General features: G+C 56.6%; 1 protein-coding gene across 2 annotated transcripts in view; it reads left to right on the top strand.

The window, feature by feature from the left end:
• EPHA8 (EPH receptor A8) overlaps positions 1 to 26,257 on the top strand; it is a 36,604-nt gene extending 10,347 nt beyond the window's left edge. The window contains exons 3-17 of one of the 2 annotated variants that reach the window (XM_066270151.1): positions 2,151 to 2,814; positions 9,146 to 9,301; positions 11,154 to 11,489; positions 16,542 to 16,666; positions 16,745 to 16,907; positions 18,554 to 18,647; positions 19,900 to 19,967; positions 20,795 to 20,959; positions 21,158 to 21,343; positions 21,608 to 21,669; positions 22,216 to 22,425; positions 23,267 to 23,416; positions 23,506 to 23,696; positions 23,986 to 24,159; positions 24,299 to 26,257. In XM_066270151.1, the coding sequence (XP_066126248.1) occupies positions 2,151 to 2,814; positions 9,146 to 9,301; positions 11,154 to 11,489; positions 16,542 to 16,666; positions 16,745 to 16,907; positions 18,554 to 18,647; positions 19,900 to 19,967; positions 20,795 to 20,959; positions 21,158 to 21,343; positions 21,608 to 21,669; positions 22,216 to 22,425; positions 23,267 to 23,416; positions 23,506 to 23,696; positions 23,986 to 24,159; positions 24,299 to 24,413 (2,859 nt within the window). In that variant the 3' untranslated portion in view covers positions 24,414 to 26,257. The remainder of the gene's footprint in view (positions 1 to 2,150; positions 2,815 to 9,145; positions 9,302 to 11,153; positions 11,490 to 16,541; positions 16,667 to 16,744; positions 16,908 to 18,553; positions 18,648 to 19,899; positions 19,968 to 20,794; positions 20,960 to 21,157; positions 21,344 to 21,607; positions 21,670 to 22,215; positions 22,426 to 23,266; positions 23,417 to 23,505; positions 23,697 to 23,985; positions 24,160 to 24,298) is intronic. The other variant, XM_066270153.1, reaches the window with a different exon arrangement.
• The last annotated feature ends 450 nt before the right edge of the window (positions 26,258 to 26,707 follow it).

Genomic DNA, 26,707 nt, shown 5'->3' with positions numbered 1-26,707 from the left:
GGGGGGCCGGATAAATGGCCTCAGGGGGCCGCATGTGGCCCGCGGGCCATAGTTTGGGGACCCCTGGCTTAAGTAATAGGATCTCTAGTTCAAGCACAATTGCACATAAAGGTCCAAGAGAGAAGATCAAGGCACTGCCTCTCCGGTTACACAGCGTGTCAACACTGCATCTTCCTTGCGACTCTTCGGTGTCAGACGGGGCTGCTGAGTGCTTGCTGAACATTGCTTACGCTTCCAGCCGCCTGGGGGGGGGGCTCTTCCCTCCCTTCCCTGCATGAGGTTCCTGCTTCTGCCCCACAGAACGATTAGTGGCCTGCCCCCTGGATGCCCACTCCCTTTGGCCCGTCACCCTCCCCCACGGTGTCTCTGAGGTGGACCGTGAGGCACCTGAGGACAGGGAGTAGTTATGGTGTATTTCTTTCTTCAGGTTGCAGTAAAATACACATAGTGTAAAACTTACCATTTTTATCTTAACCGTTTTAAAGCGTACAGTTCAGGAGTGTTAAGCACACTGACACTGTTGTGTGACCATCACCACCGTCCCATCTCCAGGACGTTTTCGTCTTCCCAGACTGAAACTCCGTACCTGTTCAACCGCGACTCCCCACTCCCCTGCCCCAGCCCCTGGCAGCCAGCGCCCTACTTTCTGTTTCTACCATTCTGACCGCACTGGGGGCCTCGTGTGAGTGATGCCAGGCGGGCCGCATTTGTCGCTTTGTGTCTGGTCTGATTCGCTTTGTGCGGTGTCTTCGAGGTCCCCCCCCGTGCTGCAGCGTGCGTCAGATTTCACTCCCCTTTGAGGCTGAACAGTATCCCATTGTATGGATAGAGCACATTTGTCCATCCATCCATCCATCCATCCATCCATGGGACACTTACGTTTCCCCCTTCCGGCTGCCATGAATAGGGGTGTGCAGGGACCTGTTTGAGTCCCCAGTTCCATTTCTTTTGAGTGTGCCCCCAGAAGTGGAGTGGCTGGACCAGATGGCAGTTCTGTGTTTAATTTTTTGAGGAACCACTGCACTCTTCCACAGTGGCTGCACCGTTTTTCATTCCCTCCAGCAGCGCACAGGGCTCCGAATTCTCCACATCCTCGCCAGCACTTGTTTGTTTGTTTTTTTTTCCTGTTGTTTTGGTCATAGTTAATGGGGGTAAAGTGGTATCTCATCGTGCTTTTGATTCTAACGTCCCTAATGGCTAGTGATGTTGAGCACCCTTCCATGTGATACTTAGCCATCTGTATGTCTTCTCTGGAGAAATGTCTATTGAGTCTTTTGCCCGTTTTTAAATAGGGCTGTTTGTATTTTTGTTATTGAGTTGTAGGAATTCTTTCTATATTCTGGACATTAGTTCTTTATCAGATACACGATTGACAGATATTTTTCTCCCATTCCGTGTATTGCCGTTTCACTCTGGGGATAGTGTCTGGTTTATTTCTGAGTCGGTGAGGCCCGGCCAGTACCTGGCACAGAAGCTGTCATACCTGATGTTCCCGCATCCTGGTATTCTCTTGAGCAGAAGCCAGGCCAGCCTGTGAGCCCCCGGCCCCATGTGGGGGCCGAGGGACCATCACAAACAGCAGGGCAGAGAGAGTCCATCCATTAGTCACTGAACTAGCGCCATCCAGGGGGCGCTACTGAAGTACTGGAGGTGGGATTTGGGGCATGACTCCGTCAGGTTTGTGTGTTAGGAAGGCTCCTCTGGCAGCTGATATGGAAACTGGCCTAGGGAGCTCACTGCCTTCCCCTGGCGAGTCCCCTCACTCTAGGGGAGATAGGAGTAGCCACACAGAAACGAGGCCAGAGCTTCGCAGCTTTGGTATCAGTTCCTGTCCTGGCTCCATCATTCGCGAGTTATGTGACCTCAGGCACGGGGCTCATATGTCTGAGCCTCTGTTTGCTCGTCTGTAAAGAGGCAGTAAATAACCCTTCCCCAGAAGGATGTGGCACTCTGTAAGCCACACCTCTAGGATGCCTGGTATCTAGCAGCTGTGGCAGTCCTCCAGAAAATGTCAGCTCCTCCAGGCTGGAGAATGTTCCGTCTTCTTCCCCAGGACGCCCCCGGCACAATGCACGTGGCATGTGGCAAGGGTGACTGGCAAAGAGGGCTACGTGCTGACTCTCAGGCCGCTCTGCTCTCTCTGCCCGCAGTGGGACTCCATCAACGAGGTGGACGAGTCCTTCCGGCCCATCCACACGTACCAGGTGTGCAACGTCATGAGCCCCAACCAGAACAACTGGCTGCGCACCAGCTGGGTGCCCCGCGACGGTGCCCGGCGCATCTACGCCGAGATCAAGTTCACCCTGCGTGACTGCAACAGCATGCCTGGTGTGCTTGGCACCTGCAAGGAGACCTTCAACCTCTACTACCTGGAGTCGGACCGCGACCTGGGCGCCAGCACCCAGGAAAGCCAGTTCCTCAAGATCGACACCATCGCAGCCGACGAGAGCTTCACGGGCGCTGACCTGGGCGTGCGACGCCTCAAGCTCAACACGGAGGTGCGCGGTGTGGGCCCGCTCAGCAAGCGCGGCTTCTATCTGGCTTTCCAGGACATCGGGGCCTGCCTCGCCATCCTGTCCCTCCGCATCTACTACAAGAAGTGCCCCACCATGGTGCGCAACCTGGCTGCCTTCTCGGAGGCGGTAACGGGGGCCGACTCATCCTCCCTGGTGGAGGTGCGGGGCCAGTGTGTGCGACACTCGGAGGAGCGGGACACACCCAAGATGTACTGCAGTGCCGAGGGCGAGTGGCTGGTGCCCATCGGCAAGTGCGTGTGCAGCGCTGGGTATGAGGAGCGGCAGGATGCCTGTGTGGGTGAGCATGCCACATGTGGGCCAGCTGGCAGGTGGGCTTAGTCTGGACAGGGAGGCCAGGGTTTGAGTTGGGGGGAGGGGTCGCCATAGCAGGCGTCTGGGTGGTGCGCACAGTGGGTGGTGCGCACAGTGGGTGGTACGCACAGTACCCGGGATAGTGGGTGAACCTCCACTGTCAGCAAATACACAGGCCACCTGTGTGTGTTGGGGAAGCAGGGAAGGAAACGCCACAGCCCTCTGGTACCCTCTGTGGAATGTGGAGAGGTATCCACCCCCAGGCATCTGTGTGATCGGGTGTGCTGCTGGGTGCACACCTGGGCTAGGAAGCAGTACTGCGAGCTAACTTAGGCCAGCATTGTTCTAAGCCCTTTTCACATACTAACTCGTTTAATCCCAACAATTACCCTATGAATTAGAAACTACTATTATCCCAGTTTTATAGATAAGGCATAGAGAGGCGAAGCAGCTTACCCAAGGTCACACAGCTACGAAGTGGCAGAGCTATGATTTGAACCCAGAAGTCTGGCTCTGGAGTCCATGCTCAAACCCACTGAACTGCTCACCTGTAGGGTGGGGAGAAGCGGCCCCAGGCCCTGGGTGAATGAGTGCGATGTGGGGCCGTGGGAAGGTATGCAGGCAGGGGCCCCCAGAGAGTCCTGTCTGGGCTGGGTACTTGACTCGGGCAGCCTGCCCGTGTTCAGGAGGATCGAACTGGGGACCTGTAGGAGAGAACAGCCACGGTCCTTGTGGAGGAGGACAGCTGAGAGTATCTGGATCATGAATTAGCATGGTGCCTTTTCCCACGGGTGCACTGCTGGGGTTCCCGCGCCAGAGTGCAGGCGCAGGACCCAGACCTCAGGCTGTGTGTGTGTGTGTGTGTGTGTGTGTGTGTGTGTGTGGTCAGCAGACCCCTGCAGGGGGGCAGTGCAGCAGAGCATCCTGGGAGCCTGGGAACACTGGGAGAGCGGTTGTGGGCAGACAGCTGCAACCCCAGCTGTTACCGGTCTCCGCCTGGTTGCCCTTTGCCCTTCTTTGGCCTCCCTGAGGGCTGGACACATGGCAGCTCAGCCACTCGGAGCACAGTGAAGCCTGCTATGGGGACCATCGGTTCTCCTGGGTGGGGGAGAAGGTGTCCGTGAAGGGATCAGAGAGACGAGGGCCTGTCCCCAGACAGCCTCAGTGAAAACTGGGACAGGGCCCTGTCCGCCACTTGGAACATACTCTGCTGCTACCGTACAGGCCCCAAGGCCACCGTAGTGGGAACTTCAGGCCCCCTCAGCACCAGCCCTCCGCCTGTAGCCAGCAGGAAAGGCCCCTTGAGGTTTGAGGCCTGAGCAGGCAGCAGGCTAACAAGTTCAGGTGATGCACAACGTCATTCTCTGGGACCAGGATCTCCATCCAGCTCCCGGGCCCTTTCCGGCTCCTCTCTGCAGCTCTCTGATTCCATTAGGAAGTCTTTTTTCATACTCCCAACTGCTATGAGTCTTCACCAGTCCGGGACCCTAAACCTCAATACCTTCTGGGACACTTACCGGTTTCTGGGTTTGTTCTACCCCCTGTGGCGTAGTGTGCCAGGCCCCCCAGGTCTCCGGCCTCTCCTGGTTCCTGTCACAGCATCCCTGTTTTTCTCAACTGCCCACTGGGTAAGCATAATAACAGACACTGCTCTTGCCATGACAGCTTGCAGAGGGATTCCTCACACATCAATTCATTTGCTCGTTGTAGCAAGGCAGATATTATAATTCCATTTTATAGATGGGAAAACTGAAGTAGTAGTGTCACCTACTGAGGCTCACAGCTGGTGGAAGGTCAAGCTGGGACCTCGGTCTGTCTTGCTCTGAGCCAAGGGCAGGCTTTGAACCTGTCCCTAGTTCACTCCAACTGCTTTTCTTGCCAGAGCTGGCTTCCAATGCCCCCTCATTCTGAGGGGATCATAAAGTCCTTTAATGACCCCCCTCTTTTTTTCTTTTTCTTTTTTTTAGTATTTGCCATGTGCCAGGCACTTGAATAAGTGGTTCTAACACATCATGTCAGTTACTTGCTCTGAGCAGCATCTACCACGTCCCAGGTGCCAGGGATCCAGGCACAGGGAGCCTCTGCCTTCGGGAAGTTGATGTAGTTTCTCATCCTTACACTATTTCTCTAGGCTAAGTATTATGTCCCCATCGTACACATGTGAGACATCGAGCCCCCTCCGCTTCAGTCATGGAGGGCGGTCTCATCTCAGGTCATCTCACTCCAGAGCCCTGAGCTGCCTCTGTCCACGGAGCCCCACTTCCCTCCTCCCTGGGTAACACTCAGACTCAGATGGTAACTGGTTCCCCCGCCGGTGGGTATCTGCTCAAGGTCAGCCGCTACCCCCAACTCTGGATTTAGCGAGCGATCCCCAGCAAGTCAGTGGCTTGTCCTGTGTGCACAGAGGTGCAGCTGCCCACAGGAGGGAGCCTGGCCCCCCTGCCTTTGGGGTTAGGGCCTTGTTCAGAGGTCTCAGGCACTGTTCCAGCCTCCTTATTGGACAGAAGCAGGAAGTGGAGCCCAGAGAGGGAATGCATCTTGCCCAAAGTCGCTCAGTGTGTCAGGGGCAGAGCTCTTGGTGGAAACCCCAAAGCCTGAGCAGTGGAATCTCCCAGGGCCAGGAAAGGCCAAGGCCATGCCCATTTCCTAGTGCCGTTGGCACATTAATAAAAAATAAGAAAGAGGTGGCAAAGCAGGGTTAGGGCATTATAGCATATTTTGAATTTTACATTAGAATCACAATACAACATAATTACGCCAGTTGCAAGATAATTACAGGTTTTATAAAATATATTAATTCATAGTGCACTGCAGGCAGTGAGGTTTAAGGACGGAAGGCCAGTTCTGAGTCGCAGGAGGAGAGACTGCCCCTCCCTGTCAGCGGGCTTCTGTGACGGTCTGAGTGACCTCCTTTAAAGCAGCAGCACGGGCTCAACACTGAGATACACAGACGGGGGCGCAGGCCCGTATCCCCAGCCTCCACCCCCTCCTTCGTGGGCAGCCTGAGAGTGGGGAGAGGGTGACCTTCTTGGATCTGGGAACAGATGGGGGTGCATTTCCTGGGCTGCCTGAGGGGGTTCTTCTCAGAGCTCTGTTCCCCCTGCCCGACCTGAGTGGGACCTCCTGAGGTCGTGTGGCCCCTGACCTTCTCCATTGGGCGGCTCTCTGAGCCAACAGAGAGGAGGGGCTAGGACTTTCTAGGAAGGGGGTCCTCACTTGCTCAGCAACGAGCCCCCCCACCCCCAGGCCTGCAGAAAGAGCGAAGCCCACAGTGATAGCCACCCTCCCAGCCCCCGGATTCTCATTTTGCAAGTTTGACCCTCATGGCGCCCTTCAGAAGTGGCTGGGCAGTGCTGGGTTTTCGCAGAGAAAACCGTAGAGGCCAGGAGAAGGGACATACCTGGTCACTGTGCTCTTTAGAGGCCTCACTGAGACTGCCCTCAGACCTCGGAGACCCACAGAAGGATGTCAGAGCCATGTGCAGCTGGCCCAGTGGACTAGTGAGGAAATGGAGCCCCAGAGAGGTAAAGTGACTGGTCCAAGGGCACACAACTAGGAGTGGTTGATTGAGTCAGCTTCCCTACCAGGAAGCCCCCAGGCCTCACGGTTCTGACCCAATGACCTCCCCCAGAGCTGGCTGCACTCCCCCGCCCCCTCCAGGGAGAGGAAGGACCTCTCGATAGAGCAGCAGCCCAGAGTCTGAAGTCCCAGCTGCCGTCCTTCCTGTCACCTGGACACAGAATATAAATCACCCTCCGCGGCCCTAATCATCTTTCTATAAATATCAGAGTCTCATTTCAGAGAGTGGAGCATGAACGTGGAGCTCTTTTGCCTCCTGACTGTGTTTAAAATCTGATTTAGAATTAATTTCCTTTGGTCGTCCACTGGTGGACACCTTATTTGTCAAATCTCGAGCTCCTCGCTCACAGGGGAGAAGAGAGAAGTGGCCCGGGCCTCCGGCAGCTGCCGGCCTGACAGGCGGCCTGGGCAAGGTGCCCTCGGCAGGGGCAGGAGCCCCTCCTGGCCCACAGCCCACGCGGGCGCACGCGGACTCCGGAAGCGCCCTGGGTCGCCGGACCGGGCAGGGCCCCCAGCCCAGAGCTGCTCCATCTGTCTCGGCCATTAATTCCCGGCTCTGCCTCCAGGTCTTTGGGCTCCCTGAGGCCTGGTGATTAGTATTCTTATTAAAGATTATTTTATTTCATCGCACGGATTAATCTGGCCATGACACGTTTGAGCCATATGGGTATTAGCGGAGTGTGTGAGAACCGCCCACTGCCAAGCAGCAGAAGAGCAGGGCCCTCTCCAAGGCCTGGACTGCTCCCCGACCTGGGTTTGCGTTCTAGCTGGGGGTGGGGGGGGTACCTAGGGCAAGGCACTGAAGCTCCCTGAGCCTCTCTTTCCTCTGTGCCAAAGAGATGTATTAATGCCAACTACATAGAATTGTAATAGTAAGTGCCAAACACCGTCCTGGCATGAATTCACGTGTATGCCTCCACATCACACTTCCAACAGCCCTAGGAGCCCCGTTTTACATGAGGAAACTGAGGCCCCGCAACATGCCCAATGTCACTTAGCCTAAGTGAAGAGTTTAGACAAGGAAAGGAACCCCGGCACCTGCAGTTCTCGTCTTCACTGACAGCACTAAGGGTCCGGGACTTGGTGAATGAAGGCCATCGTGATGTGCTTCCTTCGTGCCATCCATCACACCACGAGGTCGCGGCTTGCGTCCTTGACTGCCCCTCACTGCTCGGAAAGCCCCTTGAGAGCGGGACCAGCTCTTACTGAGCGCGGGTCCGTAGAAGCTCAGTAAATTTGGGTGAAGGAATAATTGAGGGACAGAATAAGCAAACAGTCCCTGAGGTGCCGATCAACGTGGATCCGATAATTACAGTGAGGATTACTGTCATTCAGTTCAACAACAGATTCAACAAATATTTGCTGACCAAGTGCAAAGCCCGCTTCCTGGGCTCAGAAGGAAGCTCTTAGGCTGTACCCAGGATTGGGCCTCGGGCGGGGCTGGGGCTTCTGGGAAGAGGAGGTGAGTTCACAGTGTATCAGGATGCCCCACAATTCCAGGCTCCCAGCCCCAGTCAGGCACGAGCCCTCTAAGGGGCCTTCCCAGATGGGGTAGGGACAATGTCTCAAAGTTGAGGCACATTTCCTCAACTCCCCATTCTAGAAGCCCCTCTGGCCCCATGGCCTCTGAGTCTCTGAAGCAATTTGGGGACATTATCATCTCTCCCGATTTCAGATTTTCTTTCAGGTTAGTAGAATTTTACAAATTAACCTAATTTTAGCTATTCCAATAAAGAGATATGATTTTTTTTTAAATGACATGATATATTTACAAAGGGAGCTCCTCTCAAGCCCTGAGTTTTCCAGAACTAGACTTTAGGGGAAGACAGCCCCGTGAGCTTCCTGGTGGTCCCTGTTGCTGAGGAGTTCAGTTCCGTGGGTGGAGCTGGGAGCTGCCTGGCTGGAGGTATTTGGTTCCCCTGAACCCTGGGGTCTCTCTCTGCCCAGAGCAGATAACGGTGGGATTAGCTCATTTTGAAAACTCCTTCTGGCATTGGCAACTTCTGGACCAGGTGCTAGGTAGGAACTTTGAGATGGCATATAGCAGTCCTAGGGTCTTATTCACAAGGATCTGTCCAAGAGGACCTTCTGGTCTAGGAGGAGAATCAGACACAGATAAATAAGGACAGCCGTGGTATTACAGTTAGTGAAACAAAGTAGGGACTGTGGAAGTGGGAAGGGGAGTGGTCACTTTGTGTGTGTGTGCGTGCACATGTGCATATGGAGGTGTGAACAAGTCCAGAAAGGCTTCATTGAAGAGATGGTTGAAAGAGTTTGACAGGTTGACAAAGGAAAAAGGCACAGCATGTGCAAAGGCCCTGAGGAAGGAAACAATCTGCTGGGTAGGAAGAATGACCAGTCCTTTACCTGCTGCGGTGGGTGGTATCTCAATAAAGACCAGTGTCCTGTGAAGGACAGAATCAGGCTGGAGACAGGCCTTGGTGGGAGGGGCTGTTGGAGGAGGCTGTTCCCTGCACCGACTCTGGGGCTGGGACTCAGGCTCCAGGGTCCCAGCCTCGGCTCTGCCTTAGACTTGCTGTGCAACCCTATGTAAGTCAGAGGTCCTCTCTCTGCTTCAGCCTCTTCCTTACAAAGGAGGGTAGGACCGGGTGATGCTAATGATCTGTACCTCTGTCCCTTGGGGACCCTCCCCCCCCCCCACTCAGGAAGCCCTGGGTCCGAGTGAGAATTGTCCCCAAGACCAGCTGGCTTACCTACAGCCACCTCCTTTTCCACAGCCTGTGAGCTGGGCTTCTACAAGTCTGCCCCCGGGGACCAGCTCTGTGCCCGCTGCCCCTCCCACAGCCACTCCGCAGCCCCGGCCACCCAGGCCTGTCGCTGTGACCTCAGCTACTACCGCTCAGCCCTGGACCCTCCGTCTGCAGCCTGCACCCGTGAGTACCATCCCTGTACCCCAGAACATACATAAATAAGGGATTCTTAGGGGGCATGTGCAGGCGTATGTGCACATCTGGGTACCTGTAGGGGACTCCTAAGTCCCGGTAAGCTTGAATGAACACACCTTGTGAGCCAGCATGTGCACACCTGGCCCTGCAGGGAAATGTGTGCCGTGCCTGGAGCAGGTGTGGTTTTGTGCAGGTGCCCTGGGTGTCCGAGGGGACTCTGAAGGAGTCTGGCGTCGCACCTCCAGGACTGCGTGGCTGTCTTCATTTTCAGCTGACAGGGCTCCTCCATTGCCTCCTGCCCCCTAAACTGAAGGGACCTCTCACCCTTCTGTCCCACCTGGAGTGGAGGGCTGCAGTCAGCTCAGCCCACCCCATTTGCCAGCCCTGGACTCTAGTGGTGGGGGGAGGGGTACTTCATACAGTTCTGACTGATTTTGCCCCAGAATTTACCCCAACCTGATTCTCGTCATTCTCTCCCCCCACCTTCATCACCACCCAGCCCCAGGCTTCCTGCACATGGCAAGTGAGGGCCTGAGTGTATTCATGTCACTCACACGTGTGCACACGTGCACGCGCGCACACACACACACACACTCACACACACACACACACACACACCCTCCCTCCCTCCGTCCCTCCACCATTCTGCCCAGAACTGTGCACTTACCCTTGTGGGACCTGCCAGGGCAGAAAGGATGGCTGAGTGACGTGGGGACCACTCTCGGCTCCCAGACCAGGTGAGCACAGCTCTGCGTGGGTCCTGGACGTTCGCACTCAGCTGGTTGGACTGTGGTCAGAGGTGGATTAAGGTCGGTTGAGGCCCCAGGCACAGAAGAAAATATTGGGCCCTTTAAAAAAAGAGAGAGAGGGAAAATAAAACTACATGTTAACCATATTTTTAAATAAATAAAAAATATTATGTACTACTAATGTTAAAATTGCACATAGGAAACCAAACTTGATGTCATTAGAAAAAAGTGGAAAGTTGGGGTTTTGTGGGGCCCTTCAGAAGTCGGGGCCCAGGGCGCGCCTGGTGCGCCCGCCGTTAAATCCGCCTCTGGCTTTGGTTTCTCTCCAAATCCACAGTTCCGGTGCCAGAAATCTTGAGACTGAGCTTTTAGTAGTATTCCATACCCTTCAGGTGCTGAGCTTCTCTGTGATTCTGACATTCCAGAATTCTGTCTACTTAAGATCCAAGGTTGCCTTCCTGGGATTCTGAGAGTTGGAATTCTGTGGCCCAGGGGTCTCCACAGCCCCCCTCCAGGCCTTCCTGGCTCACATCCCACCCCAGGAGCCCACCCCAGCCCCACCCATCTGTCCAAGGTCCTTGTGCTGCCCAGACTGGGGCTCTCATCTTGGGGGAGGGGAGGGTGGGGGACACTCGCTGGGCTTCCTGGGGCCTCCACGCACTCTAGCCTAGAACACAGTGGCATTTACATTAAATTCAGCACGGGGTGGAGGGTGTAAGAAATAGAGTGTGGGACACAGATGACGGGCATTTTACCCCCAGGAGGCTGCTGTGGACAACCCCTCCCCGGGCAGTGCAGTCTTTCTCAGACTCGGATGAAAACTTCGGGAAGCACAAACCCCAGGATCCCTGTGGTCCAGCAGGGGAATGGGGGCCTTAGATTTCTGTGCCCAGACTCTGACACTGGTCCCAGGCCAATGACAGAGACACTGTCTGTGCCATTGGAGAGCTTCCAGAGGATAGAGTACATGTGACCTTATCCTTAGCGACCCGCAGATATTATGGGGGAGCCCCTTCTCTGGTCTGATGGGAGGATGCTGGACCACCCCAAATAAATCCCCTTTACCCCACCTGTCACTCTCTGCTCCCCAGGGCCACCCTCAGCACCAGTCAATCTGATCTCCAGTGTGAATGGGACATCTGTGACCCTGGAGTGGGCCCCCCCGCTGGACCCGGGTGGCCGCAGCGACATCACCTATAACGCCGTGTGCCGCCGCTGCCCCTGGGCGCTGGGCCGCTGTGAGAAGTGTGGCGGCGGCACCCGCTTTGTGCCCCAGCAGACCAGCCTGGTGCAGCCCAGCCTGCTGGTGGCCAACCTGCTGGCCCACATGAACTACTCCTTCTGGATCGAGGCTGTCAACGGGGTGTCCGACCTGAGCCCCGAGCCCCGCCAGGCTGCAGTCGTCAACATCACCACGAACCAGGCAGGTAGGCGGAGACGCTCCGTCCCCCGGCCGCTCCGGGCCCTCGCCCTCCCGGGTGACCAGCGCGCCGCCGTGGGCTCGCTGTGGCCTTGAGCTAGGGCCTCCCTCCTCTGGTCCTGCCCTCCTCACCTGGACCTGGGGCCACAGGCTCCCTTAGGAAACTAGAACCTGGCCATTGATCCAGAAAGCACAGAGACAGGTGATCGTGGCCACCGTAGGCCTGGTTCCGAACTCTGCCTCTCTGCCTCTGTTTCCTCCCTGGTGCCCTGGGATGCATAGCATCTGCCTCAGGTACGCTCACGAGGCTTAAATGAAGAAAACGAAAGTGCTTAGCCTAACACCAGGCCCATGTACGTGCTCAATAAATGTCATGAAACAAATGAAATCACTCTGATGATCTTTTGCCAGAACAGCTGCCCCTGGTGCCTGGGTGGATTTGGTCTCACTGGTTTGGACAACAGCCAGCCATTTATGTCTCTCTTTCTAGCTTGTTTTTGGGCTGAATTTAGCTCCTGGAATCTCTTTCCAAATTCTGGTGTGTCCCGCCTGTTGAGTGACAGCGCGACCTAAGAGTCCACCGCACAGCTTCCCTGTTCACAGCCACCCCCACACACGCCCTGGACCCCTCCCCACAGCTCATCCTGTCTCCTCCCTGCGCCATGCAGGTCCAGCCGGCACTATTCCCACCATGTCACAGCGGAGGAAACTGAGGCACAGGGTGCCACCCAGTGTCACCTTATAGGAAGTGGCAGAGCCAGGATTTGAACCCACATCTGTCTCACTCTTGTTATTTTGGGTTTTTTTTGTTGTTGTTGTTGTTTTTCCTGAAGTTAGAAGCAGGGAGGCAGTCAGACAGACTCCCACATGCACCTGACCGGGATCCACCCAGCATGCCCACCAGGGGGTGATGCTCTGCCCATCTGAGCTGTTGCTTCATTGCAACCAGAGTCATTCTAGTGCCCGAGGTGGAGGCCACAGAGCCATCCTCAGCACCTGGGCCAACTCTGCTCCAATGGAGCCTTGGCTGCGGGAGGGGAAGAGAGAGACAGAGAGGAAGGAGGGGGGGAGGGGTGGAGAAGCAGATGGGCACTTCTCCTGTGTGCCCTGGCCAGGAATCGAACCCAGGACTTCTACCCACCGGGCCGATGCTCTACCACTGAGCCAACTGCTCCCTTCTCTGGGCCCAGGGCCACCTCTCCCTCCAGAGCTTCATCCATTCAAGAGACTCTCATTCCACCAGTGTTTGTGGGGCATCCATTACATGCCGAGCTCTGTGCTGGTGAAACAGTAAGGAACAGACCCGTGCCTGATGCTCGGAGCCCTGACTTCACCACCTGTGGCGAGCGGCTGACACTGTGGCTGGCTATTTGGGTGTGGAGGATGCAGCAGAGAACCCAGCAGCGCTCAGACACCAATCAGCACACTCCAACATGAAAAAGAAAAAGCTCCCCTGAACCCGGTCTCCCTTCCAGCCCCCAGACCATTTCTCTACACGTGAAAGCTTCCTGAGAGAGCATTTGTGCGGCCATATCTGTGCCCTCTCCCCTCTCTGGGCGTCCTTGAGCAACGCCGGTCAGGGGCTTTTCCCGCCTGTCCACAGAAGCTCAACACCCGCAGGCAGTATGGGTATTTGCCTCCCTGCTCTTTCCTCTTTCTTGGAAGGGACACTTTTCTCTTGCCTTCCATGTCCCACCCCCTCCTCTAAAGGCTGAGGACCCCGGGCTCTTCCCAGACCCTCTTCCCTTTCCCGTTCACCCACGTCTATCTTTTCCGAATGACCTTGTCGGGGCCTCTGGCTTTGAATCCACTTTTATCCTCAAATTTATGTCACTGGCACAGACCTCTCTCCTAGGGTCCAGCTGCCCACTCCCATCTCTACTCAGATGTGTTTTATACAAGTAACCCCCCAAAACTATACCTCGTACAGGCCCCCATCTTAGGAAATGGCACCCCATTCATGGGGTTGCTCAAGCCCCAAACCCTTGACTGTCTCATGCCACATTCGTCCACCGGCCAGTCCCACTGGTCTCCCTTCAATACGACCATTTCCACACTCAGTCTCTTTAGTCTGCTATCTTAGTCTGCTCGGGCTGCCATGACAGAACACCACGGACTGGTGGATTAAGCCACAGGAAGTTATTGCTCACGGTTCTAGAGACCAGAAGTCTAAGATCAAGGTGCTGGCTGATCTGGTTCCTGGTGAGACCCTCTTCCTGGTTGTAGATAGCTGCCTTCTTGCTGTGTTCTTACATGGTAGAGAGAGAGAGAAAGAGAGAGAGGAAGGGAGGGAAGAAGAGAAGGAGGGAGAGAACAAACTCTGTGGTATCTTTTCTTATAAAGGCACTAATCCCAACATGAGGGCCCTCCCTTATGACCTCATCTAAACCTAATTACCTCCCTAAGATCCCAGCTCCAATCTTCACATTGGGGGTTAGGGCTTCAATATGCTAATTGGGGGGTGGGGCACAATTACGTCCATCTTCCATCATGTGTCGCCTGGACAACCACAGAAACCCCCCTCCCGCCTTGCCGGTAATTGGTTCTCACTCCACATGCTGAATGAGCTTTAAAAATACAAGTTTCCCTTTCTCCACATCCTCTCCAACACTTGTTATTTCTTCTCTTATCGGTAACAGTCATTCTAACAGCTGTGAGGTGGTCTCATTGTGGGATTTATTTTCCTTATAACTAATGATGTTGAGCATCTTCATATATCTGCTGGCCATCCATCTTATGTCTTCCTTGGAGATTTGTCTATTCAGGTCCTCTGCCCATTTTTAAATCAGACTGTGTTTTGCTGTTGAGGTATTCTTTATTTTGGATATTTGGATATTAGCCCCTCATTAGAGGTATCATTTGCAAATATCCTCTCCCATTTGGCTGGTCATCTAAATTTATTTAATGATATTAACTGACGTGACCCCAATAAATTTAGTTTAAAAAAGAAAAAAAATGTGAGCTCAGGTCATATGTGAGCCCTTTAACAATTTCAGCCTGAGCTCGCATATAGTGGACCCTCCCAGGACCCATGGGGACTCACACAACTGCCTGCCTGCCTGTCTCATCTCACCCCATCCGCTCTTCCCTGCTCGCTCCCTTTCAGCCACACTGGCCTCTGGTTCCCATCCCTGAGCACACCAAGTCCTTCCCCACCCAGGGCCTTGACCTTGCTTCTCCATCACAGTGACATGCTCCTCCCTGTAAGGGCCCCATGGCCGGCTCCTTCCGCCCTCAATGCAACCGGCCTCCCCACCCCTGCCCTGGTCATCCCGTCCAACCTCCTTGGCCCTGTGGGCGGGCCTCCCATCACCACTCCCTTTCATGCCTTTCATGGCACTCCACCCACCAGCTTGTAAGCATGCATCCATTTGCTTCCTCGTTCACGGTCTCCCTCGTAGACCACAAGCTCTTGAAGGCTGTCCTGGTCATTGCAGTTCCCCAGGTCCTAGCCCAGTGCCTGGCCTATGGTAGGCATTCAGGAAATCCTCGGAGCATGATAGAGGGGGCACCCACAGCCCTGGGGTGAGGGCCTAGGGCAGGCAGCAGCCCTGAGCAAATGGCCAGGTTTGTCCTCCAGGACCACCTGCTCCTCCCACTGCCCTCATCTCTTCTCCACAGCTCCCTTTTCCTCAGCCCCCTCTAGAGCCCCCCATTCCCTCCCCACCTTGGAGCCCTGATCCGCCTCTGTCTGCCCCGCTCACACCTCTTGCCTTAGAAACTTCTTCCCCTTTAAGAGGCATTAGTATTCCTGCCTCTGTGTGTGTCCATTGCATACAATAGTCTCATCTGACCCTCACCTCCTCCTGGCAGAAGGTGCCCTCTAGCTTAAGCTTACTTGCCCCCTGGATGGGGAAGCTGCTGCCATGAGACAGTAATGGCCCCAGCCAGCAAGAAGGGGGCCCAGGCTATGGGGTCACCTATGTCCCACACCCTCCAAATTAACTCTGGAGTTGCTTCTTAATTTTTCATGTCAAAGTCATCAACACCATTTACTGGGCACCTACTGCAGTAGCGTAGTGGGGGGGAGAGCAAGGGGGTCTATCATGCCCCAGGCGCCAAATGGTCTCCAAGCCAAACAAGAAAAGCTAGTAGAAGGGGAGGGGGGCGCCAATAAAGTGTCATGCCCCCGGGCGCCAGGTGTGTTCGCTAGGCCCCTGACCTACTGTGTGTGGTCCCTGCCTTCAGGGGACTGCCAGGCCAGCCGGGAGACAAGATGCCCAGCTATGAGGCAGGTGGGGAACACAGGAGGTGCAGGGGTGAGCAGAGGGGAAGAGGAGGCCCGCGGCCGGAGGGACAGGGAGGAGGAGAACGCACCCCTGCGGGCGCGTCCCTGTTTGGCTGTGGTTAGGTCTCTAGCTGACACTTTGCAGCCCACTCGCCCTGGGATAATTGCACTGGACACAGGAGGGAGGGAGGGGGTGGGTGGGGAAGGGAATGGGTGAACTGGGCAACGAGTGTCTTAGTGTGACTGCGAGAATACTTGAGCTCAGATGGACCGGACTCAGTTCATGTCCCTTCCCACAGTATTCTGAGCTGCCCCGGTCATACCTCCAAACCCAGCAGTGAGGGTGCAGGTTCCTGCCATTCATGCCCTCCCTCCTTTCTTTTCTTCCTCCTTCCTCAAGCACTCCTGAGAACTGCCCCACAGAGGGTGAGAGACATGGAGATAGAGATGCCAGGTGATGGGGCCCCAGGGTGCACGAGAGCAGCCACTTGCTGGGGCCGGTGGGCCCTATACTCCCTGTGGAGTGGAGGTACCGGGCCAGAGAGGAGGAGGAGGAGGAAGCAGTGAAAACTGCTGCCCCCAGGCCTTGTCTGGGTCGAGCACCCCCAGCATCTCAGACCAGAGACAGGCTGTGCAGAGCCCCGATGACTAACCAGGGTGGCAGCCTATGCTTTGCCAGGAGGACTGGAGGGGACTGGCCCTCCTGGGGCAGAGGCAGGACAGCCAGCAAGTTGAGCCTGGCCCAGGTAGGGCCTGGGAAGGGGTGGGACAGAGCCCAGCCCTGACGATCACTCATCCACCCATCTGATCAAGGCCGGCCTCCCTCCCTAGCGCCGTCCCAGGTGGTGGTGATCCGCCAGGAGTGGGCAGGGCAGACCAGCGTCTCGCTGCTGTGGCAGGAGCCAGAACAGCCCAATGGCATCATCCTGGAGTACGAGATCAAGTACTACGAGAAGGTGCCAGCCTGCGCAGGGAGGAAGGGGGCGGGGAGCCAGGCGGGGGTGCCCTTGGCTGACGGCCCCTCCCGTGGACAGGACAAGGAGATGCAGAGCTACTCCACCCTCAAAGCTGTCACCACCAGGGCCACCGTCTCGGGCCTCAAGCCGGGCACCCGCTACGTGTTCCAGGTCCGAGCCCGCACCTCGGCGGGCTGCGGCCGCTTCAGCCAGGCCATGGAGGTGGAGACCGGGAAACCCCGTGAGTGCGGGGAGCAGAGTGGGGAGGGTCAGGGAGGGGCGCCAGGCCGGGCGCCAGACCCTGTGGTCAGAGGAAGGGAACTTGCTGAGCTGGTTGCCTGTGCTGGGTTGGCATTGGGGGGGAGGAGGCTGGCATTTTTACAGCTGAAAATAAGTGACCACAAGATCTTGAAGGCTCGTGGAGAAAGAAAGTGGCTTGCCCAAAGCAACCGAGCTCGTCACAGCCCATACACACTGGCTTTTACTAAATAAATAGCAAGGTGACTGGTAGGCATCATGATGCCCTTTTCTAGTGCAATAACCTTATCATTGCCCCAGAGACCCTTTAGTGGGTTGGCATTATCCACACCCCCATTTCACAGAGCAGTCAAGTGAAAGGTTGCCTAAGGTTGCCCGGCAAAGCAGGATTTGAACCTGCTTTGTTTGGGGTCAAATTCTGTGCCCCTTCCCCAGTATCACCCTGCCCCGGCCTCCTGCATGGTGGCTCCCGCAGTGTAGCCATCCACAGCACCGGGGAGCTGTGGGAAGTGCTGATTGTCTGAATCAGAAACCCAGGTGCTGGGTGCACATCGATGTAGGTTTGTATCAAACCTGCAGGGTCATGCTGAGTACACTCAAGCGGGAGCACCCCTGGCCCCATCTCTGGCTGGTCGCGGTGGTGCCAGTAAAGAAGGTTCCAGGCTGTTAATGCCCCAGCTCACCGGCACTCCCTTGGCGCTTATGTGTCTCCATTGCTCCCGGGTCTGACAGCACGTGGAGACTGTCCAGGGAGGAACCCCGCCCCGTTGCGTGGCTTTGTGTTGGGAACCTCAGGTTTCTCTTCGGTAAATGGAAGATAATATCTTCCTGGAAGGGGTGTGGGAGGGTTCATTGAGACTGGAACGTGCAGCTCTCAATGGATATGTTTTTACTCATATTACAGGTGAGGAAACTGAGGCTCAGAGAAGTCTAGTGAGTCTCCCCAGGTTACAAAGCCCCAGGAAGTGGTGGCACCAGGCCAGGAAGCCAGGAAGCCTGAGGCAGCAGGGTTTTATTTATTTATTTATATATTTTTTTTTTTTTATTTTTTTATTCTTCTTTTCTGAAGCTGGAAACGGGGAGAGACAGTCAGATTCCCGCATGCGCCCGACCGGGATCCACCCAGCACGCCCACCAGGGGTGACGCTCTGCCCACCAGGGGGCGATGCTCTGCCCTTCTGGGGTGTTGCTCTGCCACGACCAGAGCCACTCTAGCGCCTGGGGCAGAGGCCAAGGAGCCATCCCCAGCACCCGGGCCATCTTTGCTCCAGTGGAGCCTTGGCTGCGGGAGGGGAAGAGAGAGACAGAGAGGAAGGAGGGGGGGGGAGGAGTGGAGAAGCAAATGGGCGCTTCTCCTATGTGCCCTGGCCGGGAATCGAACTCGGGTCCCCCGCATGCCAGGCCGACGCTCTACTGCTGAGCCAACCGGCCAGGGCCGGCAGCAGGGTTTTAAAGGAAAATTTAGTAGAGGGGAGGTGGGTTCAAAGGAGGAGGTAGCCTGTGGCCTGAGTGAAGGCTGATTCACAGCCGAGGAGGCTGCCCCCCACGCAGGCCCAGGGTGGGCGGCCAGAGCCCTGGGCCTGAGGCCAAGGCTGAGAGGCAGCCCCTCCACCCCCGTGTCCCCCGCAGGGCCTCGCTATGACACGCAGACCATCGTGTGGATCTGCCTGACACTCATCACAGGCCTGGTTGTGCTTCTGCTCCTGCTCATCTGCAAGAAGAGGTGGGTGGTCCTGGGCCCCAGGCCTCAGCCCCTCCCTGGAACGCTGTGTCTCCTGCCCGTGCCTGGGGCGGGGCTCACAGATACCCTGTTCTTCTTTCTGCCTCCTTGGAAGGGACACTCTTCTCTTGTCTTCCATGCCCTGGTACCCACTCCCATTTTTGTCCACATCTCTGGCCAGTCCTCCATCTCTGCCAGGCCCTCTTCTGTAAACGATTTCCAAAAGCTGGGGACCCGGGGCTTGTCCCAAGGAGTTCTTTCTTTTCTGTTTACCCAGGTTCAGCTTTTCTGAGTGACCTCATCAGGGCCCATGGCTTTGAATTCCATATTCATGCTAACATCCACAAATTTATGTCAACAGCGCAGACCTCTCCCCTGAGGTCAGGTTGCTCACGCTCATCTCCCCTCAGATGAGTTTTTGACAAACAGCCCCCAGACCTGCACTTCCACAGGCTTCCCCATCTTAGGATACAACACTACCATTCATGGGGTTGCTCAAGCCCCAACCCAAGTTGTCATCCTTGACTTTCTCTTGTGTCACATCCATCCACCAGCCAGTCCTGCCGGGTCTCCCGTCAACATCCACCTCCACCTCACTTGATCCTAATGATACTGAAGTGAGGTAGCAGTTCTGACCTGGTTTTGAGGAGAGTAAATTGGTGATCAGAGCAGTTAGGCCACTTGCCAACAGATGCCAGAACTGGGACTTGAACCCAGGTCTGTTAGCCAATGAGACACCAGGCTCTTAGTCACTCCCCGATCTCCTCCTCCTCCATTCCAGAGGAGTGGGGATGGGACGCTGTGCCCGTGTGGGCCCAGGATCCCAGGCGGCAATAATCGTAGAGCTCCTCCAATAGAGGGAGAGACTGAGGCCCAGGGAAAGGAAGGGGCTTGTCAAGGTCACACCGCAGAGCAGGCACCAGGAGCCTCATCGCTCAACCCTCCACCAGGGGCATTTCCATGTAAAGTGGGGCTAATGACACACAGAATTTGCTGGGAGGGCCATGTGGACTCAACTTTGTAAATTATGAAGGGTTATCGATACCAAGGACATCATAATTCAGCTGAGTTGAGAGCCTAAGGGTGGGAACTCCTTCCAAACAGGGGCAGGGGCTGGGGCTGGGGTTGGGTGTCAGGTGCTGCCCCTAAAGGGGCAGGGGAGTCGAGGGGATGAGTCCGGACTGTCCCCTGAGTGGGGGCAGGGCTGGGACTGGGGAGCTGTGGCTCCGAGCAGAGCCGTGCCCATCCTCCGCAGGCACTGTGGCTACAGCAAGGCCTTCCAGGACTCAGACGAGGAGAAGATGCACTATCAGAATGGGCAGGGTGAGTGTCGGGGCCCAGGGCTCTGAGGGCACAAGGTCCCGGTGGGAACCAGTGCAGGTCGCGGGGTGGTAAGGGGAAAAGGTGCCCACAGAAAATACCGGAGCCTCAGAGATAGACAGCAGGTCATCACAGAGACCCGAGACCCAAAAGGTGTAGTGCCATTCACCTTTCATGGGTTCACAGACCGCACTGAGGAGGGTAGGGACCCTCTCCCCAGGGAAATGCACAAATGCATAAATGCATGGGCTCACAATTTTGCATACAGTTTCAAGAAGGTTCATATATTCCTGGACAAGAACCCCTGCTAAAGAGTATTTTCAGGACCCTGTGGAGACCCCAGAAAACAAGGCAAATAGGGGGATGCCTTCCTCCAAACCCCACATCTGTGCCCCTGTAGGCATTCATCTCAGTCATGGAACTGGTTTTCACTGAGCCTGAGTGCAGCCTCAGAGTCCTTCTTAACAGTTTTCTAGAAAACCATTTTCAATCAATCAAAGTCAATACTTGGGATGAAATTGTTTTCACCACATTCCTATGCCAGAACAATTTAGAAAGATCTTAGGACTCTAGAAGTGACCCCCAAAATTGAAAGACATGCTCCAAATTTACTGGAGACCCCACAGTCCCATAGAGACTCCAGAGCTACTCCACAGAGACCCTATCGTCACTTGGCAAGCACTTACTGGGCACCTAGTGTTTGCCACTTCATCCCAAGATTCCCGGAAACACACCTCATCCTACCCTTAGATGTGCCCCAGGCCCATGGGATGCTGGGAAGGAAAGTCCTCCTGGACCCCACTAAAAGCCCTTCTGCCCTGGCCCCTCAGCACCTCCACCAGTCTTCCTGCCCTTGCATCACCCCCCGGGAAAGATTCCAGAGCCCCAGTTTTATTCAGAACCCCACACCTACGAAGAGCCGGGCCGAGTGGGTCGCAGTTTCACCCGAGAGATTGAGGCCTCCAGGATCCACATTGAGAAAATCATCGGCTCTGGTGAGTGTCAGGGCTCCTGGGGGTGGGGACTACATGGAGGGGTGAGCAGGGCAGAGGGCGAGAGGAGCTGTGGAGCCCGGTGTGGCCAGGCCCACAGGGGCCCTGCCGTGTGTGAGGCTGGGGAGACGCGGGTGTCGCAGGCTGAGGGAGGGGGGTCCCACTGCCCTCCCCCTTGCCTGCCCCACTTGGGGTCTGCAGGAGAGTCGGGGGAAGTCTGCTATGGGCGACTGCGGGTGCCGGGACAACGAGACGTGCCCGTGGCCATCAAGGCCCTCAAAGCCGGCTACACAGAGAGACAGCGGCGAGACTTTCTCAGTGAGGCGTCCATCATGGGTCAGTTTGACCACCCCAACGTCATCCGCCTTGAAGGCGTCGTCACACGTGGTAGGTGGCAGGGGAAGGCAGCCTCAACCTGCAGGGCTCTGGGTCCATCCCCACACCACCCTTCCCTGCCCAAACCCCTGGCTCACATCCCTGGATGACTCAGTCGGGAAGGGGGCCCAGAGCCTGGGACCCCAGGGGGAACCCTAGGCTCCTCGGACCCTCGGTACTGACCCCGCTCCTGATGGGGAACATGGTCCTGGGGTCTCAGATCAGTATCCCAGGTTCCCCTACCAAGAGCCATTGCCTCGCCATCCCCCTCCCCAGGCCGCCTGGCAATGATCGTGACCGAGTACATGGAGAACGGCTCCCTGGACGCCTTCCTGAGGGTGCGTGCCTGCTTCGCCTTGTCCGTGGGCTGGGAGAGAGAAGTGCAGCTTGGGTGCTGAGAGAGGATGTGGGGCCTCCAAACACCCCTGGGAGCTTGGACCCAACAGCCCTAGGGAAGAGGGAGCCAGGTACCAGGTCTTCACATTCAGACAAACTGCCTATTAGCCCAGTCACTAGAAAGTCCCTGGGTTGCATGGGGTCCTGCTGCCCAGCCATTGGCTAAGAAGGTGCCTCGGTTGTGACCCGGGCACCCAGGGACCCACCCAGACAGGAGGCATGTTGGGTGTCGTGGAAATCCTAGGTTCCCAGCCCTCCTTGCCGTTTATGTGCTGAATACTCTTAGGCACACGGCTTAGCCTCACTGGGCCTTCATTTCTTCTGCAAAATGGATAAGCTGTCTTCGCTGCCCCACCGGCCTCTCAGGGTTGCCGTCAGTGTGAATGAGACTTTGGGAACAAACTGTAACCATCACATTCTTTCCAAGCTATGAAGCACTTTGCAAACTGCAGAGAGCCTTCCTGCAGCTCAAACCGTGTCCTCTGCAGACTCACGACGGGCAGTTCACCATCACGCAGCTGGTGGGCATGCTCAGAGGTGTGGGCGCCGGCATGCGCTACCTCTCAGACCTGGGCTACATCCACCGTGACCTGGCCGCGCGCAACGTCCTGGTTGACGGCAACCTGGTCTGCAAGGTGTCTGACTTTGGGCTCTCACGGGTACTGGAAGATGACCCTGAGGCCGCCTATACCACCACGGTGCGTGACCCCTCCCCTTTCTGATAGGCCCAGGGAGGGGCAAGGTGGCACAGAGGGCGACCCCCTCACACACACACACCTGTTGTTCAGTGAAGTGGGCAGTTTCTGGGTTGCCTTCTACCTAAAGCAAACCCGGCCTCTTCTCTGCATCTCAGTTTCCCCCTCTGGGAAATGGAAACCACCTTGCCTCCCTCTCTTCTATCTCTGGGTGGCTCTGGACCCCAGGGCTGGTCCCCACTGTCACTCGCTGGGGGATTTTGGGAGAGTTAACATCTCTCTGAAACACATCCATTTCATATCTGTCTCTAAACTTTGGCTAAATACGAGCATTTTCCAGATGTCTTCCCTGGGGATTTGGGCTTTCCTGGAGGTAGCTGAGGGGTTGCTTTAAAGACAGGAGGCTGTGTGGCAGGGGTCCGGGCCCCCATCCCTGCCTCAGTCAGAACCTTCCCTTTGCATCTCGCCCACTGAGCCTCCAAATAAGGTTCTAGATAGAGAGAGGATTTGTGAACCTCCCCCAAACAGAGAGAGAGGGAAAGAAGAGAAGGAGGGAGAACTCGTCCATGGTCTCTGAGCTTCATCCCTTGCTCAGGCATTGGCTCCTTGACTGTATAGTTACTGAGCACCTACTCTGTGCCAGGCACTCACACAATCTTTCGTTCAGTCTTCGCAACAGCTCTGTGCGCACGTCTCCCTGACCAGTCCTCCTCCCCAGGCCCCCGGCCATGTCTCCCCCACTGGACTGCTTAACAGGACCTCAGCCTGGGAAACAGGACCCCAAGGGTTCAGCTCCCTGGCTCAGGCTAAGGAGAAGCCCTCAACGTTCCCGTGTCCGTCGCAGGGAGGGAAGATCCCCATCCGCTGGACAGCTCCTGAGGCCATCACCTTCCGGACCTTCTCCTCGGCTAGTGATGTGTGGAGTTTCGGTGTTGTCATGTGGGAGGTGCTAGCCTATGGGGAGAGGCCCTACTGGAACATGACCAACCGTGACGTGAGTGTGGGACCCTGGCCGGGCAGAGGCAGTATGGGGCCTTGGAGGGCAGGGCAGTCTCGAACCCAGCACTGTGCTCCCCCTGCCAGGTCATCAGCTCTGTGGAGGAGGGGTACCGCCTGCCGGCACCCATGGGCTGCCCCCAGGCCCTGCACCAGCTCATGCTCGACTGTTGGCACAAGGACCGGGCTCAGCGGCCTCGCTTTTCCCAGATTGTCAGCATCCTTGATGCGCTGATCCGCAACCCTGAGAGTCTCAGGGCCACGGCCACTGTCAGCAGGTGCCTGGCGCCCACCCCAACTCCGCCCCAGCCTGGTGCCCTCCCAGCACTGCCCTGACTTAGCCCCAGCCCTGGGACAGCCCTGCCCTGCCCTGCCCCCTGGACCAGACCCAGCCTGAGCCCTCACCCTGGGCCTTCCTCAGCCCTCTCCTTCCAGCCCCTGGGTCAGGCCTCTCAAACCCCTTGCCCACTGCTGAGCCTGGATGGAGGCTGAGGGTAGCTAACGCCAGGGTCCTCGAAGAAGGCAGAGGCCCTGGCAGAGCCCTTACCAAGGACTCATGTGCCTCAGGTGTCCGGCCCCTGCCTTTGCCCAGAGCTGCTTTGACCTCCGCGGGGGAGGGGGTGGCAGCGGGGGCCTCACCGTGGGGGACTGGCTGGACTCCATCCGCATGGGCCGCTACCGGGACCACTTTGCCGCCGGTGGTTACTCCTCTCTGGGCATGGTGCTGCGAATGAACGCCCAGTAAGTGGTGGTCCCGTGGGGGTGGGGGTGGAAGGGGAGGGTGGGGGGCCAGAGGCAGCTTCAGGGAATGAGTATGTCCCTGTCTCCATGGCTCCCTGCCTCCCAGGCCAACCTGGCCGGCACCACCCTTCCTTCACAGGGATGTGCGTGCCTTGGGCATCACCCTCATGGGCCACCAGAAGAAGATCCTGGGCAGCATCCAGACCATGAGGACCCAGCTGACTGGCACCCAGGGGCCCCACCGGCACCTCTGACCAAACCACGCCAGCCTAGGTCATGCCAGCTGTCAGAGGCCTTGCAGGTCTGGCTGGCGGTCAGGGCTGCCCCAGGCTTCCGTCCCTCCTCCTCGGCTGCCTTCCTGTCAGGTGCCGGTGAGGCCGAGGACTCCACCACAGGACCTGGAGTTACCAGGGGTCAGGCCACCTGGAAAGGGATCCCCACAACAGAGGGCCTTCTCTTTCCCGGACGCTGGGGTCTTAATGCCACTGAGCCCAACAGAGATGTCGATCACCTGCCTCTGTGTGTGTGAGAGTATGAGTATGAGTGTGTGTGTGTGTGTGTGTGTGTGTACACACATGTGCTCCTGTGCTGTATGGGACGTGTTCCTATAAGGTCACAGGACTACGTGTGTGTGTGTGTGTGTGTGTGTGTGTGTGTCCACCGCCAGGTCCCAGCATGGACATGTGCTAGTTAGGGGACCTCTGATAAGTCATTAAGACATGTACACATGACTGTGGGTGGCATGTCATGAATATGGACGAGTGTCACAAGCCTCTGAGCAGGGATCTTGGTGGGACTCTGCTCACTGGATGCGAGTCCAGGTCCCAGCACCCACAGGGACTGGAGAGAGGCTCGCGCCTACCTCCCCCAGGTCCGGAGGCTGGAGCCAGGGGCCACTTCTGAACAGCACCAGCAGCAGGCCCACCCTTGTCTCCTCCCGGGTGAGCCCACTCCCGGCTCTATCTCAGGTCCGAGCCCTCCCTCCAGTGGGTGGGGGGCCACCTGCAGCCTCCACCTGGCTTCCACCGCTGCTTCAACAGGAACACAGGGTTTCCGGCCAGCCCCTCTGGCCACCTCTGTATAATGATCATCACTACAGGGTACATGAGATGCCCTCAGCTGGACTTGGCTGCCTGGTCAGAGGCCAGGAGCTACCAAGTTCCCTCTTGTCTGTGATGCCCCTCTACAGCCCAGGGATCCTCACTTGGAAGTCCCTCTGCTAACCTCACTGCTCCCCGGCCCCATGCCTAGAACCAGGGGCTGGAAGATCCTAGCTTTTCAGCCCCAAGTCCACTGTTCCTGCACCATCTAGGCAGACCAAGGGAGTGTGTCTTGTCCAAGGTCAAAAGCAGCCAAGTTTCCGAGCTGAGCCTCCTGCCAGGGCTCTCTTCCCTACACCAGTTCACACAGACAGCTGTGGGTAGGAGAGAGATTGGGAAGCCCCCCACTCAGACAGAACCCTCCCTTACGGCCCACCAGGGTATGTAAATATCTGTTTTCTACCAGGTCAGAATATTTTTCCTCACTCCTGACAATGCAAAAATGGTCTTCAAAGCACATAAAAAGCACGCAGGGTGAGAAAGCTCCATCCCTTGGGAGGCTGGCAGGGCCCAAGAAACCCCACCGGGTAGGATGCTGGGTACCCCCTGCTGGCCCCAAGGGAGGGGCAGGCCCAGGCCCACCCCCTGCCCAGCCCTCCCTCTAGCCCCAGCTATTCCGCGGAAACACCAGCACTGAGCCCCCTCCCCCTCCTGCAATAATTGGGGAGTCTCAGCCCCGCCCAGGTGCCGCGGCCAGCTCTCTACACCTCTATATGTTACTATATAGTCGAGCTGTTCTTCCTTCCTATGGAAGTTGGAAACATGGTCAAGACACGATCTGGGGAGGACCCTGTCTTCCTCCCATGCTCACCCCACTCTCACCCAGCTCCTGGGCTCTGGATCCTCACAGGGGGACACAGTGGGGCTGGCACTTGCAGAAGTGTGTCCCCGCCTTCCCCTGTGAGGTGCCCCCCCAGGGTCCCTGGGGTCTGCCTCCCTGTGCTCTCCATCGTGAGTGTTAACTTGCCCACAATGAAAATAAATTCTGCCTCATCTTTGCCTGTGTCCCCCACTTTTTCCCCATCTGCACAACCTCGACATCCGGTAAGGAGGGGTAACTTTATGCTGTGCACCTACTTAACACATCACATGCACTCTACCTTTCTGGTCTTCTCCTCTCTCCCAGGAGGTAAGATTCAAGTGCCCATTTTATAGATGGAGACACTGAATCTCGCAGAGGTCAACCCCATCCTACATCAGGTTCTGAATCGGAACCCAGGTTTGTCCAACTTGAGCCCACACACCACCAGGAAGCACCCACCCCCGCCCCGCATTCTCTCTTCCCAGATGTGCAGACGGTGCTTAACACTGGAGCACGATCCCTTGCATCTGGCCATGCCCTCGCCTCTGGTTCTTCTAGGGAAGGAGAGATGCCCCCTGGAGGTGGAACACATGAGGAAGAAGCATTTCATGGGAACAGCTTCCTGGGGAGCAAGGGGCCCACTGAG

Source organism: Saccopteryx bilineata, chromosome 3 (genome assembly GCF_036850765.1).
Source record: "Saccopteryx bilineata isolate mSacBil1 chromosome 3, mSacBil1_pri_phased_curated, whole genome shotgun sequence".
NCBI classification, from domain to species: Eukaryota; Metazoa; Chordata; class Mammalia; order Chiroptera; family Emballonuridae; genus Saccopteryx; species Saccopteryx bilineata.
Note: the sequence above shows the minus strand (reverse complement) of the source record. Positions and strands in the feature narration are given on the sequence as shown.